Raw genomic sequence first — 17,256 nt, 5'->3', positions numbered from 1 at the left:
TGCCAACAAAGTTAGTGGGAGAGTCCAGTGGTTAATTAGGCGGAGTGATGCTATTTCTAGGTCCCTTAGCTCGATTAGGAATATGATAGGGTGACAGAGATGGAACATACATAATATGGGAAGTGGAGGGAACATCGTGTGATAGAAATGGTGCCGAAAAAGGAGTTGATATTCCCTGACAGTGGTGGATAGATCTCGGTGAGGGTTTTCGGAAATGTTTAGCAGGACTTATAGAGGCTGGGATATCAGAATTTGTAGAGGATATAGGAGATGATGGTACCATGATGGGCGAGGAACCATTTATCGAGGAGCCAAATGCATGAGGACGGAAAGAATGAGAGCCTTGAAGAATACTTGAATGATGCCGAGATGTAAAACCATGTTGATTGCTCATCCTAGGACGACCTCTGCCAGATTGTGACTTCGACGACGCACCAAAACAATTCCATCCTTGCATACGGCCACCCGACCGATGTGGGCATTGGGCCAACAGATGCCTAATATGATGACAATATGAGCATCTGAAGGGAACACCCCAGAAATCCAGTCTCTGAGATAATTGAGTCTCCCCCCAGTGAAGTTCAATATGGTCCGAAAAACCCCCCTTGATACTCCTTCTCAATCAGGATCCAAGCGACGCGTTTGTCAGGTGCCCCCAAACAACGTGGATCAACATAAATGAACTTGCCGATGGCATTACCAATATCCATAAGAACCTGCTTTGTCCAAAGATTAATTGGTAATCTAGGCAATTTCACCCAGATAAGCTTGTTTTGTGGCGTGTTGTTGAGTGGATTGTACCCAATGTACCAGGAATGGAGCGCCAGGAAACTCTTGCCATTAATCCATGGAACAACTTTGATTTTTGCCAAATCCTCCTGACTGAGAAAGTGAAAGCTATACCAACCCCTCAACAGATGCACAATAGTCGGCATATATCCCAGCATAGTTTTCCATTTCTTCTCCACCCAAATTCTCATCTCAGAATCACTTAATTCCATGAAAATATCATCGATCGATGAGAGCACACTTCTGTAAACTGGAGATACGATCAATCAAAACAACATTGTCCAAAGCCAGAGCAAGCGGCGGGGTGGTGGTCTTGATGGAGCGTTGTCGATGCTTGGATCGACGACCATAAACTGCATGCTCGCCACCCTGCAGATTAAGGGATGCATGACCACCATCTGGCACCTGAGCGTCACCTAGGATAGTGTGCCAAGCATCGAGGGATCGTGGGCCACCTTGACGATCAACCCTAGATGAATGCATAAGGTGTGACTCAACATCGATGGTGGCCCGAATGAGAGCCTCGTTGGTAGACGTGTCGGAGTTAAGAACCTCCATACCCCCAATTTGGAAAGAAAAACACAAAGAGTAAAACCCGTAAGGGCCACCCTGACAGAATTAATGAAAAGTACAGAAGGTAGTTGAGAAAGTAAAAAAATAATAATGTCAGAGCAATGCCACCCCAGACCTCAGGATCAGGATAGGCAACGTTCACGAGGAAGAGGAGCATGCGGGGAATAAAGCCCACATCCCACCAAGGGAGAGATCGCCGCCAGAAGGACGTCCAAAACAGGCAAAACGATGGTATACTAACACAAGGAATAAACAACCTGATGTGGAGCAGTGTATGAGGTCCCTAGATCACGGCAAGGGCTAACCAGCCATATATTGCTCCATTAATGCCCTTGCCAGCTATGTAGGGGCAGCGGATGGCATAAGATGGATACATGACTCCGGCCGGCGACATTGTATTCTCCGGCGACATACCTGGGACCCACCACACGATTGCCCGCCCGCCTCCCGCTTTCCACGTCAGCGCACGGATCCATTTTCAAATGAAACTCGCCTTCCCTCGCGCCCATTTCATTAAAATTAATTTGCAACCTGCTCTGCGCATCCTGCATCCTGCTTCGCGAACCCTCTGCATCCGAGTTCAGACTGCTCTGCGCATCCGCTGCATCCGAGTTCAGACTGCTCTGCGCATCCGCTGCAACCATCCGCTGCATCCGAGTTCAGGTATTTCTCTGACTTAACCCAATCTTCATCGATGGATATCCGTGGAGAGCTATGACCCAATCTAGAAACAAGGGACTTGTATATTGCTTAAAATTCAACCTTCCATTATTTTCAATTGCGATGGACCGCAGTTCGAAATACTCCTCTTGCAGTTCTGCCAACTATTAGTTGGATCTGCTGAAACAGGTACCAAAATATTTCCAATCTGTAGAAACAAAATACCAGCCTTGAAAACATATCCAGTATTATTCAATATGTTATATTCTACAGAGAAAATAAGTATGAGTGACAGAACAAATTGTATCTAACCTGTAATGGATCATATGCAGAATTAACAACCAAAAGTGGTGTTTTGATGATCTGTAAGAGGTATTGTGGAAAGAAGCACTGCCATTTTGTATCATCCAATGTTAGTAACAACTCTTAGAGGGAAGTGCAATTATAACATAATTTCAAGTGACGGTAACTTTATATGAACATCATAGTACCAGAGTTGGAGGATTCATTTTTGAAGTGCAAGCCCCTGGAAAATGTTTTAAAGATCCCTACAATAAAATATCAAATTTAACAATACAATGAGAATGAAAAATAGATATGAAGAAAGCAAAATAAATCCTTTAATGAACTTAAGGAAATATCAGAGTCAGATATATACATGAAATGTGATGATCTGATTACTGTAAAATCTAAATTGTTTTTGTTGTGACACGTCCTTCCTGCATCATGAAATTTATGACATCTATCAAAATGTGCATAAAATTTAGAATAGAAATAAAGCATGGGTGTGCATGATATCAAATAGGATGTTATTGAGGACATACGAATCCAGTAAAAATCCAGCGTCTGGCATGCACTTGACTATGGCACCCTTGGGCAGAAGATCATGAAAATCATCGCAATGAATAAATGTAGCCAGGCCACCTGCTGAGCAACCAGTAAGAATGGCCTGCAAAAAATCAATTCATAGATCACATTCCATTTTCATGGCTTCCAAGTTTCAACACTTTTCTGATATATGAATATGCATCAGAGAAAACTAGTAGAGCTTACCTGATTGGCTTTGTTCATCCCCTGTGCCAAAAGATCTTCCATCACAGCTTGCCATATTCTTTGACCTCTCATATGGAGGTTGTTACTCTGAAATGCTGCTCATAATTAGTTATGAAAGTTTCCACTGATGTGCAAATGCAACATGCCATGTTGATAGATTTTTAAAATCTTGTTACATGGGTATTACTATGCCTTCACATTGCTCATTGCTAATGCTGCTGCTGCTCATCTTCCTACCTCCTCAAACTTCAAACCAGTAGGGTGTCTGAAAGGTGGGTATGAGTAGGGCTCTCCACTGCAGAAGTCTTGAATGGTGATATCTCTGTTAGAAGTTTTGAAGGGTGAGATCTTTGTTTGATCTTTGTTTTTCTCGGGCGGGAGATCTGTTGCTCTACTTCTCTGTTTCGTATGGGTTTTCTCAAAGTTTTACAACAACACAAACAAACCATTAACTAATTTTTAGTTAATCTACCGAAGGATAAACCAAACAAAATTAACCTGAAGAGCTGTCAAGCCAAATTGTGGTAGAGGACTCATCCTCTGACACTTGCTGATGCTGAGGATGTGCATCCTCTAAGTCTTATCACTGATATGGTATTTTCTGTTATTTTTCAAGGATGTGCATTCAGACTTGAGGCAGCATAAAAATAATCAATTTCAATCAGGATATTTTGTCATGTTAAAGTATTCTAACATGAATCTATTTTGTTGTTGTCACTATGCAGTGCTTCTAAGCCCATGGAATGGTGGAAAAGTGGACACTATGCATTGAAGTATCATGCCGCCCTAATCCGGGTCCAGCATCTTTAAAAATTGTCCTTCACAATGGGGCAAAAAATCATGTGATTTATAGAATATGGGAAGTGCAGGGAAAGACAACCAATAACGAAGCATACTACATTACACTCGTTGCAGGTTTAAAAGAGGCAAAACACAATGGGGTGAATAACATAACAGTGCTGACAAACTCAGAATTAATCTGTAATCACATGGAAGGCATCTACAATGTTCGCGCAGACAATTTGAGGCCCCTCTACAGAGGCAAAAATCTGGAGTGCTCGATTTAATTCTTTTTCGATAAAGCACGTTGCGAAGATCCATAAAATCTCTTCTGATCTAATGGTTGGAGCAATCTCAAGTGTAGATGCAGGTGCCAGAGATGATTCAGGATCATCGTTCATTCCATTGGCAAACATTGATCAGCATCAATATAGGTCTCGACTATGTGTATACACCATGGTTGTCATTTTTATTGGGATTCTGATACCGTGGTTCTTTCAGTAAAGTACTCGTTAATGTACTTTTTTTTGGTTTTGTAATATCATTCACCTTGGATGTCCAATCATGTTATAACTGAATTCATGTGTCCAATTATGTACATTATATTTGAGGTGAACTAATTATTCTTAACCTACTGGTGATTCTGAAGGCCATCCACAAGTTGGCAAATGTGTGGATCATTGCTTTCAGTGCATATGAATATGTGAATGTTTGATTGGTTTTAATTATGTCCATTTAATATTTTTCAAACTTGACTAGACTACTATTGGACATGGAATTATAACTCCTCAGCTTAATAATATGTATGCACAATCTTCTTCAAGCATCATTCATGATTGCCTATTAATACTTGGAGGGTACCAAAGGCTCATAGTTACCTTGTTATCTACACCTGTTAATTCCATCCACATACTTGCAGCTGCTCCATAAAACAACACAACTATCTGCACAAGCAATCTGATTTCCTTCATTTGAAGCATTTTTGTTGAGTAGGGTTTGCAACACACAAGCAATTCTAGGTAATGTTTCCTTTCTTTTCCTTGCTTTCCATACTATATGCACTCACCACATATTTATTTCCTTCAACTTGTTGCTTGACACGAAGTTGGAATCCTTAACACCTACATATAAACTTAGAATGCTGATGACTTGGAACATGTAAGTATTAATTCTCTTGAATAATGTGCCAACGACCATGAATCAACCAGAAAGTAGTTATGGAAAGACCATCTGCCATCTCAATCCTTTCCCTGTACTCATGTTGAAAAGAGATTGGTTGTGATGAACTCGACTTAAAATGGATCTTTAACAGTTTTGGAAAGACCATCTGTCATCTCAATCCTTTTCCTGTTACACATGTTGAAAAAATATGGTAAAATTGTTTTGTGATGAACTAGACTTCCTCAAAATCGATCTTAACATTTGTCTTTCCATAGTGCATGCACTCTTCATCTAGTTTATTACCATTTATGAATCACATAAATTTGGATGTTGTTTACACATTTTTCCATCAGCAAGAAAGAGAGTCAACTTTAAGGTCACGAGCTTTGAAAATTTGTTAATTGAACTCTGAAATTTGTTAATGGTTAGTTCTTTCTCTAGACCAGCTTTAGACTGAAAAAATAAGCACCTCTTAAAGAAAATTATTCCACCGGCTCCACTGAATTGAGGTTGTTCCTGATAATTACATATATAGAGATAATGACATGGGATATATCTCGGGGGCCATAAATGGCAAGTTTATTGTATTGATTCCTAAGAAGAAGAATCTGTAGAATTTTGTTGATTTTAGGCCCATATCCCTTTGTAAATGGGTTTATAAAGTGATATATAAATTGATTTCCAGAAGAGTTAAATTGATTTTATCGAATTTTATTACTCAAGAACAATTTTAATTTATGGAAGGAAGGAAGATACAAGACACCATTGGAATAGCACAGGAGATGATCCATTCAATTAAATATAGAGATCATAAATCATGTCTACTTTGGATTTGGTTAAAGCCTATGACTTCATTGATTGATAATTTTTGTTATTAATGTTGATCAAAATGGGTATGAGTAGACATAACTCAAAATGGATCATGGGATGTATTAAATCTACACATTTTGTTGTGGTTATCAATGGTTTACCTTCTAAGTTCTTCTCAGCCTATAAGGGGTTGAGACAGGCATATGCATTGTCACCCTTACTATTCCTTCTGCTAATAGACACATTAAGCAGGAAATTGAAGGATTCATGGGACACAGGCCACATCAAAGGGGTCAGAGTTTCCAATTACCTATAGGTAACACATCTTATGTTCGTAGATGATATTTTATTTGGGGGATAGATTTCTATTGCTGAATGGTCCATCTTTCATAAAAGAATTAAGATATTTGGGGATACCTCTGAACTGTTATTCAATGAAACAAAGTCAAAATTAATACATAATGGAAAAGATGAATCAGTATTGGAGGAAATAAGGTAGCTTTTTGGGATATCTTCCAACCATATAGATGATGGTTTCAACTACTTGGGATTCATTTTAAAACTGTGTGGATTCAAAATTAAGAAATGGGAATGGTTAATTGGCAAGTTTAAATATAAATTAGATAGTTGGAAACATAAATGGATGTCATTGGGGGGGAGATTGATTATGCTTAATCCGAGCATACACAGCAATACACAGCATCCGAGCATACACAGCAATATAATCAGAGCATTGCTGGTGGTGATCCTGGCATCTATAACAGATCAGTACTTGGAGAAACTAATCCGAGCATACACAGCAATATAATCAGAGCATTGCTGGTGGTGATCCTGGCATCTATAACAGATCAGTACTTGGAGAAACATTTACATTTCATATCTTTGATGATAAGTGGACCTCTACCACTCGGGAAGGGACAGTTTACTGCCCCTGTTGTAGTAATATATGCACTGCACAATTTTACCATACAAGTATAGTAAAGGGGCAATTATACATTATCTGGGTTGTCTGTGCTTTTGGTGGTTTTTATTCAAAATTAATTCCAATTAAGTTTATCCTGCAACAATATGAACATTATGATTCTGATTGGTGATAATAACTTACATTACTGTTAGTGTGAATTCTCTCGAGAATTTTTCCTTTTGCTTTTGGCTAGAATATCTTAACCAGGAGTCTCAGTCACCTGCCCTCACATTCTGATCTCTCACTTATCTTCAGGGGCAGGATAACAACCCAAATGACCTTTCTTATTCTTTTGCTCTCTCGTTAACTAAAAGATAAAGTATTGTTTCACAAAATAAAACTTAATGCCTGCTGTTGAGTTTTTAATCTCTTCAATTGCATGCCTCTTTTATCATATCCTGCCAAACCAAATCAGTTACCATGAACCTTTTATGTCTTCAAAACATGCTTAAAAATTTATGTCTTCAAAACATGCTTAAAAATTTGGATTTGTTTTCTCTTCATGGGACGAGCTTGTTTTTTCTTGATGGGACGATCTAGTGGTTGACACAATGGGATATATTGTCCCCTTTATCCAGTTTCAAAATTTCAAATCCTCTTTTCAGTGGTTGGCACAATGGGATGTTATCCTCTCCACCCGGTTTCAAATCACACAGGGGTATCTTTAGCTCCTTGTGATAAGGCTCAAAGAGTAGGCTCCCCCACTGTCGTGGAGTCTCAAATCTTGCTAAATCAAAAATTCCTGGTATATTTGGCTATTGAATATACCCTTGCAATTATAATGGCAATCCCTAGATTTGATCTTAGGCCTCACCTAGAAATTGTACTCACTTTTGAAAAATCATCATTTCAATTAAATCTGTAAATTAAGTGATTATTAATTTGCAGAAACTGGCCACTCAATTGATAGGAAAACCAGTGTTACCGAAAATTGACAACAGATTGGTGCTGTTCATGTCTACCATTGAAACTGATCTCTGATTTAATGTGTATACCGTCATCTCAAACTGATGTTCCATTCAACAGTTTTCCTTAATGGAGCACACCCTCTTGAAATCTCCTCCAATGTGCTTCCAACAATTTGTTTTGAGAAACTGACTGATGCTTCTTCCTTTTGCGTTCCATTCAGTTATTTTAATTAGATGGGATTTCTATTCCCTCCATACAACGAGAAATATTAGTACCCAGGGAATAACCAAATGTCACATATAGTGAAAATTGAAATGATTCAAGAACAGGTGAGTTTTTCATCAACGTGAATCAGCCATTTACTGTGTGTCAGTTCAACTGAAATTCAGAACTTTAATCATGGTTCTGTTTGGATCTATGACAATTTTATATTCGACCATGTCCCAAGGGTTTTCAGGGTCTCTGGAAGAACCAATATGACATAAATGGTTAAACGAGCTGTGATAATCATGTCCATTGATGCACAACAATGGGAAGCCCGTTCACTTTGTATGCCTCTGAATGTTTCAAAGATCCCACTGTCCTCATTTCATATAGCATTGGGAAGCACAATTTCTTTGGTCATTCTGGAACCTTGCAAAAATTCTGTTACAGTGATTCAGACTTCCAATAGAATGTCAGAGTTGCCATAATACACTAGTTCTTATCACACCAATATGACACTGGTATCGTTAAGTTGTTTCCTGCAACATCATATGCAGAGATGCATAGACTTTCTAGTCAACCAAGAGATTAATGATGCCAATCATTTTACAGTGCTGGATTGTAGTTTATATTGCTGATGGTTGTGCCTACCGAGAGTTTCATAGCATGAGGGTACTGTCAAGGAAGCATTATCTTCCTCAATAATTACAAAATTACTTCCTTATCAACAATTCCAGAGTTTATTAGGTTTTGTAATATATTGTCTGCCTTGACAGCTTCAAATGCTATATTTTAGACATTTCTGTGCCTCTCAATCTCCACCTGAATTATGCTGTGCTATCAATCCACACTTCTTTTAAGGCCTGAAAATATGGATGGAAAAAGAGGTTTGATATAGATTTGACGACAATGCTGACAGAATAGTCTAGAAACAGTGCAGTACTCCTAGAAACTTGCTTGGAGAATCACAGGTCATCAGTAGCCAAAGTTCAGGACCAAGTGGGAATTGTGTATAATTAATGAAAACAAGAAAAACTCAGAATTTGAAATAATTAAGAGTTCATGAATTTTTCCCTTAATAATATTAACAGAACTGTTTCAATGGTCGCAAAAATGCAGAGCTTTTGATATTACAAAGACCAAGTTGGTTTGCCTGCAAAGGAACCACAAGCATAGCTAAACATACAAATAGAAGGAAACCAGTTTCAATGCCCTAACTAGCCAACAAATTTCACCAACCACTAAGAAGTTCAAGTTATTCAAAACTGTCCCAAGAGATTCACACATAATTATGTTCCCTGTCAACCTTTTAAATGCTCAATAAATCAAAGCTGGAGGGCCAAATCAGGCTGTGAATCAACCAGCATTCCAGAAGACTGCCTAACTGGAGACCTTGGAGACTGTTTTTCTACATTCAAATCTGGTGGAATCGAATTTGAAAATTCAGATGTCTGTTGAGAAGGCTGTTTTGAAGGTAAAGACTTCCATAGTTGTTTTTGAGATTGGGATGTATCAGCTCCCATTGGTATCTGCCTGCAATTAAAAGGACTCTGTGTGGTTGAATTCGGCAATTCTAACATCGAGTTTACACCTCCCTGAGAAGTGGCATGAGATGACAGATTCTGAGGATGCATCCAGCTCAGCTGTGAACGCATATACAGAGGCATGTCCATGGGTGCCTGCTGTTGAATAAATTGAGGAACACTACTAGAAATGCCTGATAGTTTTGTATCACCATATGGTTCCCTGGCCACACAATTGGAATTACCATCCAACCTTCTATCAAAACCAGTGCTGCCAGAAGTTGTCGTCTGGACACTTGAAACAGGTTGCACATGTTCAGCTGGTTTGGCAGATGCCCATTGCATAAGTCGGTTACTTCTGGAGACAATCTCAAGCAATTTTGACTGGGATACATTTGAGGTAAATTTTGCACCTGCCAGATTGACTTCACTGGATTTAGCAATTGATGAAGCTGATTTCAACTCACTCTGTTTGACTCCTTGCAAAGGCGTTTGAAAATTTATATTGTTGGCTGACTGTGAACTCATAGATAGAGGAACATGTAACCCAGTAGATTGAGACAGAGATACTAGTCCTGTAGATTGAGCAACTGTTGCAACTGTAGATTGAGCCAAGGTCTGTTGATCCTTGATCTCCTCACGCAATAACAAAGCACCAGGAGGAGCTTCAGCTGTAACAAAAAAGAAAAAAACAAGAATATAAGAAGTTAACAATGAATATGGGAGTGAATCCAATTAACATAAAGGCTATCAATATTCTCCTTCAAAACACATAAACAAAAATGCAGTCCTTGAGGAAAAAGTTGAAAATCCTAGGAATTGAACATGTACAAACAACATAACTTTTACAAGTAGAAAAAGAAAAGGCGCAACTGCTATAAGAGTTTATATGAAGAAACAATGAAATTGAATATCTGCAAGAGAAGAATTAGCATTTAGAACTATCTCAGAAGGCTCATGTCTGTGTTGCTTCCACTTCAAATGCCATATATACTTAGGATCTTGTAGAACAAATGTCCAAAGCATTATCAGATCTTAGATTATTTGAAATAGAATTGAGGAAACATGGGCACTCTAGTAGAGGCAAAAGTACAATTTAATATCAAAGAAAGGCATCTCAATTCATAAAATGAAAGAAACAAAACTAATTAATAATGAGTTGGAAAACAAAGTCATATACAGTCATCAAAATACAGTCATATACAGTCATCAAAAGTCATATACAGTCATCAAAATACAGTCATATACAGTCATCAAAAGTCATATACAGTCATCAAAATACAGTCATATACAGTCATATACAGTCATCAAAATACAGTCATATACAGTCATATATCTCAAAGTCATATACAGTCATCAAAATAATTAATAATGAGTTGGAAAACAAAGTCCTAACAACAAAATAAATGATAAAATATTTAAATGATAAAACTCCATATGAGCTTAGGGCACTAGATGAAGTTGACAAAACATATTTCATCGTAGAAGTAAAAAAGGTTATCAAGAAAAACTTCTTTTATAAAAGTCACAAGCCACCGATAATATCTGCAAGAGAAGATTTAGCATTTAGAACTATCTCAGAAGGCTCATGTCTGTGTTGCTTCATACGGTTTCAATTTTTAATCAAATCCACAAATTAAATACAAAAAGTTAACAAGTGCAGTTATTAGTTAAAAGAAGGGACTTTAGATGCACCTCTTCTTGTCAAGAGGAGAGGAAGAATTTTTCCAACAGTAGTCATTGTTATAATCCTATGATCTTCTAGGATATGGCTGGTAGACTTTCTAATAAGGATGAGAATGAAGATGTCATTACTCTTTCTGAGGGACTATTACAATTCAATTAGTAGTCTTGTTAAGGTCCGACAAGATGCTAGGGAGGCACACCATAGAAAAAAAGTGCCCATTGTCGTCTCAGCATGAGTTCCCACTATTTAGGTCAATTCCTATAAAGTCATGGGAGGCTTCCCTACAATCACAAAATCCTACACCACAAGATTAGTATACCAGTGCCTTATTATAATTCTTATTGGTTGATGGAGTCCAGGAGTTAGTTTAGGAAATTTGCTATTCTGAGAATGATTTCTTACTGTAGAAAACATAAAACAACAAAGAAAACACACAATAAATAAAAGAAAAAGCCTTGGAAAAGCACAGGGATTTTGTTTGAAGAACCCTTACCAATTTTAGGATGAAATACCGTGATATTACCCTTGGTATGTGGCTGAAAATGAAGATAAGGCTTTCTGTTCTGAACCTTCAAACCTGCACAAAAACACAGAAACCAACAAGCTATAGCCCATTTTGGGGTCATCCAAACCTGAACACAGAAACCTGAACTCGGATGCAGCGGATGGTTGCAGCGGATGCGCAGAGCAGTCTGAACTCGGATGCAGCGGATGCGCAGAGCAGTCTGAACTCGGATGCAGAGGGTTCGCGAAGCAGGATGCAGGATGCGCAGAGCAGGTTGCAAATTAATTTTAATGAAATGGGCGCGAGGGAAGGCGAGTTTCATTTGAAAATGAATCCGTGCGCTGACGTGGAAAGCGGGAGGCGGGCGGGCAATCGTGTGGTGGGTCCCAGGTATGTCGCCGGAGAATACAATGTCGCCGGCCGGAGTCATGTATCCATCTTATGCCATCCGCTGCCCATACATAGCTGGCAAGGGCATTAATGGAGCAATATATGGCTGGTTAGCCCTTGCCCTAGATCACATGGGAAAGTGTCCGATGACATCTAGGCATAAATGGCGAGTGATTTAGGGAGTAAATGCCACCCACCAACCCTGGAGATTTGAAATCTGCCAAAAAATACAGGATTCCGGCACTGGGAAATGACCAAGAAAAAACCCTGAGCCGAAGGCCAGTAAGCTAGTGGCAAGCAGAAAGGGAAACAAGTAAGACAGGTAGAAAGGGAAAACTACAACTCCTCACAACACCACCAACAATAACATGCCATGCAGGTCATCCAGTAGTTGCAAATACGAAACCCAAATTATTTGCAGGTTCTGGTAATATAGAAAGAACTGGTCCACTGGTTCCAAAGCAAAGTGAGAACGTTTGAATTCAGACACGAACCCTCCCCAGTAGAGAAAAAAGACCAATCATCCTAAATTGATTCAGACTCAGATGACATATGGACGATAAATCAGTGGATGAAAGTGAATAACGAAAATGGAGTGGAGGATATAAATGGTGAGGGCAAATATCAACAATATATGACAGAGTTCCGACAACAAGAAACTATAAATGAGCATGCTATGACTACCCTATATGTCCTTGGTAGAGAAAATATAGAGTAAAACTGAGACAATAGGCGAAAAATATGATGTGATTCACCTTACCAAGCCCCCCATATACAAAAACTTCCAGAAATGACAACCAGTGAAAGCATCCTGTAGAAAGTTTCACCCCATAAATAAGGCAAAACATACATGGCAGTGTGTGATAGATGGTAAACAGTTGCATATAGGTGCAGGCTATGGTTCTTCATGGATGCCCTTCCGCTTCTTAAGACCAAGCTCTCTAAGTTTAGAGAGATTGAATATCTCAATAGTGTAGCAAAGTTCTCTCTCATAGCCATAATCCAATAACATAAAAAGTTAGAGTGCCTATTGATCCAAAAAATTTACAACTTAGAATGGAAAAAATCCCAAAAACATTACTCCACCACAAATCTTCTTGGATCGTAGATAGAATCCTGGACTTCAAATTCTTTTTAAGTCAACAGCTGCAAGTCCAACACGATATAGAGCCCAATCTAGCTATCTCTTGACGTAACAAACATGAAATGCTCCTGATTTAGCAAAATCTTGACGTAACAAACATGAAATGCTTGGGCTTTTCCAATTTTTGTAATTGATTAACATATCATTGAATATAGCTGCAAAATTTAGCATTATTGAGAAGGGAGAGGAGTAAGTTCTAATAAAATTGCATGTAAAAAATAAAAATAAAATTGTATGGATGTCATTTAAGAGTATACTCAATTAAAGAATGAGATGATACGTGCAACCGAGCAATTATAATTCTTTTTACCCAGGTTTACATTGTAAGTCGACAAAACAAGTGGAGAGGGATAAAATAAGTGTAATTATTAAATCTTATAGAGATTGGAGAGGGAGAATTAATGTGGCGGTACCTCTTGAGTATTAGAGGTTGATATATCAAATCTTAAGGGCGAGGTTATATTTCATTGTAATAAGTTATTATTATATTTATAAGTCAAGAATTTAAATTATATTATGTTTTTTATTTGAAAAACAAGAAAGTGATAATAATAGTTATTTTATTTTATTTTATAAAATATTTTAAAATTATTTTTGTTTAGTTAAGAGCCTGTTTTATTCGGATTTAAGAAATTAGTTAAGGTTTCAAGATAGTATTTGACCGAAATGAAAGTTTACTAGTGACTTTGAAACGCTGTCAAGGAAACTCGTTAATAATGGAAGATTTATCGGTATTTGGCCAAAGTGGTAATTCCAAGTCACATGGTTTTTTTTTGAATAAATCAATCTACATTGACAGATTGCAACCAATGATAATTGTCCTCATTCTTAATTTGACAACTTAATTATGATACATTTTCTCATTCTAAAAAAATGTTATATTATGTTATTATTTTAAAAAATTCTCCAATTATAATTTTAAACTAACAATTTACACTTCTATATAATATATTTATTTTCGAAATTTTTTTAAATAAATAAAATTTACAAACATACCATTAATTAATGCAATAAAATAATCTTCAACTAAGAAAAAAAATTATCATATAAATCTTAAATGAAACCATTTAAAATTTGAGCAAACTCTTTAAAAACTAATTAACAATTCTACATATAAAAAAACCCCAAAAAATATAAATAATAGGAATATGGAAAAATATCCATTTTTATTTTTACCTATACTTTTGTTAATATCCAAAATCAACCAGTTAGAAATTATATACTATTACACAACACTTATTTATTAGAAAATATAAAATTACAAATTATAACCAATATGGAAAAATATCCATATTTTTATCTATACTTTTGTTAATATCCAAAATCAATCACTTAAGAAATTATATACTATTACAAAACACTTATTTATTAGAAAATATAAAATTACAAATTATTTTTTTAATAATAAAAATTATTTTATAATCATAATAATATTTTAAAAAATTAAACAACTTAAAATTATATTAATTTCACCAAACTTAAACAAATATCAATAATTTTTTAGTGTACAATTGTCACTAACCCAAAACAAACAAGTGTTACATTATAGTTAGTACTTTCCACTTAGTTTAAATATTGCAATTTGATAGAATATTATTGTGCAATGCATTTAAATTGTCCACTAAAGATGCATATATTGTTGTGCAATGCATTAATAATGCATCTGGAATTAGTTGGCTCTCAAGATGAACCACATTAGTTGGTTGATATTTTCAAAAAATTTGTCATAAGTTTAATAGATGATCAATACACTTGAACGTATCTATAACATTTTTTTCGTTAGGTAAGCACCCACGAGGGGATTTGAACTGGTAAGCACCCACGAGGGATTTGAACTGGTGACCTATCGCAAGGAGTGCCTTAAGAGTGCACCCATTCACCCTCAATCCAAAGCCCTATGAGCTATAACATATCTATAACATTGATTATGTAATGATTTTTAAAATTTATTTTGAAATAATTAAAAATTACAACTATATCTAAAACACAAAAAAAAGAACAAAAAAACAAAAAAAAAACAACAACAACAACATCAAAGACTGCACCTATTTAGTGTGACTTCATGATATGCCTAGTCCATGGTTTTCAAGTTTACACATGTTCTTATAGATGGGATCATAGTGAAAAGACATTAAAATATTTATCGAACAATTGGTTGTGATATTTTATAGTCGCTTAGATGACACATAATTACATATGCATTTGTCTTTTTGATTAAATGTTAAATTGACATATTTTTAAGTACGAAAAAAGCACAATATATTATATTATATGATCAATATACAAGATATAAACATCATCTGCCAAATCCATTACATCATAAAGTCCATCTGGGTGAGCATATCATGCTTCCCATCCAAATATATCACAACATACATAATACAGAAAGAACAATGCATAGGCCCTGTGTTGTTCCAGAATTAAAAAATAGACATAGATGATTACAACAAAACATTTGACCAAAAAAGGTATGTACATGGATTATCAGATACTCCTCCATTCCATCTATCCAAGCAAGTGATCAAGCAACTTGTCCATCCATCCTCGTGAGAGAGCTGACAAATATTATACTAGTAGAGATACAAAAATATACAAAAGAAAGAGGGGATATAGAAATTACCCAGGGAAAGGGAATTCTCCAACATCAAAAACATTATGACCCAAAGTTATTTCCAAGTGCATATTACCAAAATTACCTAGTAGTCCCCTCTTTGAAAGTTCATCAGCTTCCTTGTTCTTTTCTCTGCCAATGTGCATAATTGTAGAATTGTTGAGTTGATTCCATAGAAAACCAATTCTCCCCAGCCATCTAAGTAGCAAAGGATTGTTGATGTTAACATTGCCCTTAACCTAGTCTATGATAATCTTGGAATCCCCATAGATATGAATATCAGGGATACCAAGGAAATTGGTGAACCATAAAAGGCCCCATAAGGCCATTGCTTTTACCCTGGTATTAGTGCCACTTCCCCCATTCTAGTGAATTATGTATGCCAATTCGTATGAAATGGCAATCCAAAATCCACAGCCACATGTATTCCTTTGTGCAGCACCATAAAAAAAACCCATTGGATATTCCATTAGTATTCCTGTCCGCTTGATTTGAGAGTTTTTGGAGCATGAGCCATGAGAAATGAGCATGGAAAGATTTGTTAAAGTTCTTTCAAATACCATATAGAAATCTTTCATATAATTTTGAAAGATGCCCTTTTTACTCCTTTAGTTAAATTGATTAATTAAAAAAATTGTCATATGAACAAGGTCATATGATATAAGAGAATTGGGCATGTGGTATCGATAAAGTATGGTACTGGCCCATGGTATTGTAACAAAGTTTATTTACAAATTAATAATCTCTATAATAAAATATGAGTAACTTGTTCTATGTTTTTAAAATGTATATATGTTTAACTTATATAATAATTGTTTTTATAATTAATAATATTTTATAAAATTATAATTTAATTAATTTATATATATATTTTTATTATAATAACATAAAATGTATAATGACTCTTTTACAACTAAGATAGTAAGAATCTATTTCTTAATGTTAATAGTAAATATACTGCCAACTTAAAAGTTTGAGGGCATACTACATTGCCCTATCATATGCATATATGCTTGTGGTTGTGTCTATGCAAGAGGTGTATTATGTGTTTATTATAATATCATATGCATATATATTTGTGGTTATGTTTATGCCAGAAATGTATCATGTTTATTATAATTTTGATATAAAAAAGAAAGACATTGATTGATTTGGTTTTATATTGGATATTATTAATATAAATTGTATTTACGTATTAATAGATTTGAATCTATGATCTTTAAATCTAACACAAAATAATTTGTCTACACCTCATGGATCAAACAATAATTGATTTTAGCGACCCTAAAACAAATAACAATTTCAGCATTCCCCAAAACAAATAACAACTTCACTATTAATTTTACTCCATTCATCTCCTCTTAAGATGGATTAGTTGGCACAATGGGATGTTACCCCTTCTATTTGGTTTGAAATCTAGCATGGGAACATCTTTGGCCCATTATAATAAAGCTCAAAAATAAGCTCCCCATGTTAAATTTTGGACTCTTGCT

The 17,256-nt window shown here is 36.1% G+C and overlaps 2 protein-coding genes across 3 annotated transcripts; one reads left to right on the top strand and one right to left on the bottom strand.

Annotated features, from left to right (window-relative positions):
* Positions 1–1,653: 1,653 nt before the first annotated feature.
* Positions 1,654–4,646, top strand: LOC149240496 (uncharacterized). The gene is made up of 2 exons (XM_089367313.1): positions 1,654–2,025; positions 3,801–4,646. The coding sequence occupies exons 1-2, from the start codon at positions 1,737–1,739 to the stop codon at positions 3,845–3,847; spliced, it is 336 nt and encodes a 111-aa protein (XP_089223439.1). The 5' UTR covers positions 1,654–1,736; the 3' UTR covers positions 3,848–4,646.
* Positions 4,647–8,954: 4,308 nt separating this feature from the next.
* On the bottom strand, positions 8,955–12,125 carry LOC149240495 (uncharacterized). 2 transcript variants are annotated; one of them, XM_089373730.1, is made up of 2 exons: positions 11,607–12,125; positions 8,955–10,097 (listed from the first exon to the last, which is right to left on the bottom strand). In XM_089373730.1, the coding sequence occupies exons 1-2, from the start codon at positions 12,046–12,048 to the stop codon at positions 9,229–9,231; spliced, it is 1,311 nt and encodes a 436-aa protein (XP_089229856.1). In that variant the 5' UTR covers positions 12,049–12,125; the 3' UTR covers positions 8,955–9,228. The 2 variants fall into 2 exon arrangements, with proteins under 2 accessions (XP_089229856.1, XP_089229857.1); XM_089373731.1 differs by having other exon boundaries at positions 8,956–10,097; positions 11,760–12,125.
* Between the last annotated feature and the right edge of the window lie 5,131 nt (positions 12,126–17,256).

The sequence above is a fragment of the Pinus tabuliformis genome, chromosome 8, assembly GCF_031772625.1.
Source record: "Pinus tabuliformis cultivar Carrire ecotype Pingquan chromosome 8, CPIR1, whole genome shotgun sequence".
NCBI classification, from domain to species: domain Eukaryota; kingdom Viridiplantae; phylum Streptophyta; class Pinopsida; order Pinales; family Pinaceae; genus Pinus; species Pinus tabuliformis.
Note: the sequence above shows the minus strand (reverse complement) of the source record. Positions and strands in the feature narration are given on the sequence as shown.